The 3236-nt window shown below is 50.8% G+C and overlaps 1 protein-coding gene across 1 annotated transcript; it reads right to left on the bottom strand.

The window, feature by feature from the left end:
• Positions 1-343: 343 nt before the first annotated feature.
• Positions 344-1402, bottom strand: BDKRB1 (bradykinin receptor B1). Its single transcript, XM_027521197.1, has one exon. The coding sequence runs from the start codon at positions 1400-1402 to the stop codon at positions 344-346; it is 1059 nt and encodes a 352-aa protein (XP_027376998.1).
• Between the last annotated feature and the right edge of the window lie 1834 nt (positions 1403-3236).

The following is a 3236-nucleotide window of genomic DNA, read 5'->3' as shown; positions in this document are numbered from 1 at the left end:
TTTCAAGATCCTTATCTTAATCACGCCTGCAAAGTCCCCATTACCACATAAACATTCCCAGGCTCCAGGGATGAGGTCCTGGTTATGTGGGTGGGTGGGTGGGGACATCATTCAGTCTACTGTTGCTGTCCAGTCACTAAGTCGTATCTGACTCTTTGTGACAGAATGGACTGCAGCGTACCAGGCCTCCCTGTCCCTCACCAACTCCCAGAGTTTGCTCAAACTCCTGTCCATTGAATTGGTGATGTCATCTAACCATCTCACCCTCTGTTGCCCCCTTCTCCATATTTATGATGTCAGTAATAATGGATAAGGAAGCCACACTTCCTGGCTCCCCACTGTGTTAATTCCGCCAGAAAAGTTGGAGGATCTCTGTCCTATGAGACGAGGCTACTGGAGTAAGACTCCCAGGAATGCATTGTTTATAAAGTTCCCAGACTTTGGTCCTGAAAAGCTGGCCCCAAAAGACATAAATTACTGGATTCAGGCAGCTGTTGACGAAAGCAAAGAAGTTGGCACATTGCAGGCCCAGATCGATGAAATTCTCCCAGAAGCAGCCTCTGACAGCCCTCACCTGGAACAGAAATTCCAGGAAGGCAAAGAAGTGGTAGGGCGCCCAGCAGAGCAGGAAGGCGGACACGAGGGTGAGGATCAGGGCGGTGGTCCTGCCCTCCCTGGGCCCTCCACACCTCGTCCTGCTGATCTGCCGCCGCCCCCGCAGGGCTGCCAGAATGTGACAGTTGAAGAAAACGATCGCAGCCAAGGGGAGGAGAAAACTCAGCAGGGTTAACTCCACCATCCTTACAAAGGGCCAGGCGTCGTGGGGGTACCGCAGCACGCAGGCGGAGACATTCAACTCTGGCACAGCCTTGACAGAGCGCAGCAGGAATGTGGGGAGACTCAGGAGGGCCCCCACGGCCCAGATGAGCAGACAGGTGCCCTGGGCCCGCCGCCGCCGCCGCTGCCTCCGGCTGGCCATGGGGTGCACCAGCACACAGTATCGGTCCTGGCTGATGGCCACGACCAGGAAGACGCTGATGAAGAGGTTGGCCTTGATGATGCCGTTGACCAGGCGGCAGAGGAGCGCTCCGAAAGGCCAGTTGAATTCGTTCCGGATGTTCTCCGCCCAGAAGGGCAAGCCCAAGACGAACACCAGGTCAGAAGCCGCCAGGTTGGCCAGGTAGATTTCTGCCGTGTTCAGACGCCGTCGAGCCACGAGGAAGACGGACAACACAAAGAGGTTCCCCAGCAGCCCGCAGAGGCAGATGGAGAGAACGCAGGTGGGCAGCACTCTGTGCAGCAGGGCCCAGGCTTCCCAAGCTTCGTCACAGGATGTGGTGTTCGGGGGCAGGGGCTGGCTCTGGTTGAGAGTCTGGAGCTCCAGGAGGGCCCAGGACGCCATCCACGGTGACCTGCAAGGAACAGCACATGGAGCATCACGCAGGAGGCAGCCTACTCTAATCTGTGACCTATCCAGTCTGCCTCCTGTTTTGGAAAATAGTTTTATAGGCACACGGCCACACCCATTCATTTACCTTTTGTGTTACAGAGTGTTTTTTTTTTTTTGTAAATTAATTAATTTATTTTAGTTGGAGGCTAATTACTTTACAATATTGTAGTGGTTTTTGCCGTACATTGACATGAATCAGCCATGGGTGTACAGAGTTCAGTGGTTGCCACAGTGGCCATTTGGCTTGCAAATATTAATCATCCATTCCCTTAGAGCTTCGCTAGTGACTCACATGGTAAAGAATCCACCTGCAATTCAGGAGATCAGGGTTCGATCCCTGGGTCAGGAAGATCCCCTGGAGGAGGGAAGGGCTATCCACTCCAGTATTCTTACCTGGAGAATTCCATGGACAGAGGAGCCTGGTGGCTATAGCTCATGGAGTCTCAAAGAGTCGGGCAAGACTGAGCAACTAATGACTAACACTTCACTTTTCCCTTAGAGAAAAAGCTTGCCAACTCTGAGTATAAAGGAAAAGATGACCAAGGCTTTGAACCCCAAGTTCAAATCCTGACACAACCACGTGGTGTGGGCTACTTAGACCCCCTGAGTTTTATTTTCCTTTTTGAAAATTGGAGCTAATCATATCCTTCTTGTGGGATTATGTCTAGAACTGTATCTATGGAACACTTGACTTGGTTGCCTGGTTTAGAGGCAGCACTCAGTGGAAGGGAAGGATGAGTCATATTTACAACTATACTATTATGATTAGCAGTGCAACAAATATTTAATGAGCACCTACTTTGTGCCAGCACTTTGCCAGGCACTGGAGATACAGGGCCCAGCCCCCTGAAAGTGGCAGACAGGAGACAGTGGTTGATGGCTGAAGACAGAATGAAGCAAGGAAGAGACCTGGCCAGTGGAGATGTTGGTCCATTGGAACTGGGACCAGTAGGATGGAGAGGGTGGAGTCAATAGTAGAAGATGTGGAGTTTCTGGGGCTTCACACCTAAAAATCCTCCCTCCGTTTGGATGAGCTAATATTTGCACAGTGCTTCAAATGGTCTCTGGCTCTCCATAGGCACTTGCTACCTGTTAACTATTGTTATCATCTTGCTTATCCTTAGTGATGTTTGAGAGATCTTGAGCTGGGCACAACTCACAGTATCCAACATAAGATACCGTATAAGAGAGCTGATCTCCAGAGAATCTCTTTGGCTCTGCAGACTTAGGTAATCGCTTTGTGACTCTGAGCCTGACTTTCCTCATCCAACCTTCTCGCTGTGACACTGAAAACCACATGCTGCACCATTCACATCAGGTCAAAACCACGGGTCCCTCCACTCATTCATCCACTGGACAAGTATGTACTGAGCACCCACTACATGCCAGGCACAGTTCTAGGCACTGGGACAAGCAGTAACAAACAGCCAACCTACCTGCCCTCAAGGTGCTTCTAGCCTCGTGGGAGGAGACAGGAAGCTCAGTGAATAAACTCGTTAGCCCGGGACGGGCAGCCGTGGAGGCAGTGAGCTGAGGCCAGGCTTGAGAAATATTCCAAGGGTAGGACCACCATGATTTTCCAATTGTGTATGTGTCATGAGAAAGGAGGGATTGCATGATGCCTAGATTTTGGGCCTGAGAACCTGGAAATGGCAAATAGATGGGGAAACAGTGGAAACAGTGGCTGACTTTATTTTTAGGGTCTCCAAAATCACTGCAGATGGTGACTGCAGCCATGAAATTAAAAGACGCTAACCCCTTGGAAGGAAAGTTATGACCAACCTAG

This window comes from Bos indicus x Bos taurus, chromosome 21 (genome assembly GCF_003369695.1).
Source record: "Bos indicus x Bos taurus breed Angus x Brahman F1 hybrid chromosome 21, Bos_hybrid_MaternalHap_v2.0, whole genome shotgun sequence".
NCBI lineage: Eukaryota > Metazoa > Chordata > Mammalia > Artiodactyla > Bovidae > Bos > Bos indicus x Bos taurus.
This window is presented reverse-complemented; position numbering and strand designations above follow the sequence as displayed.

What these genes read in the sequence shown, in the direction of transcription:
- BDKRB1 (XM_027521197.1), bottom strand. Translation starts at nt 1,402, where the DNA reads ATGGCGTCCTGGGCCCTCCTGGAGCTCCAGACTCTCAACCAGAGCCAG.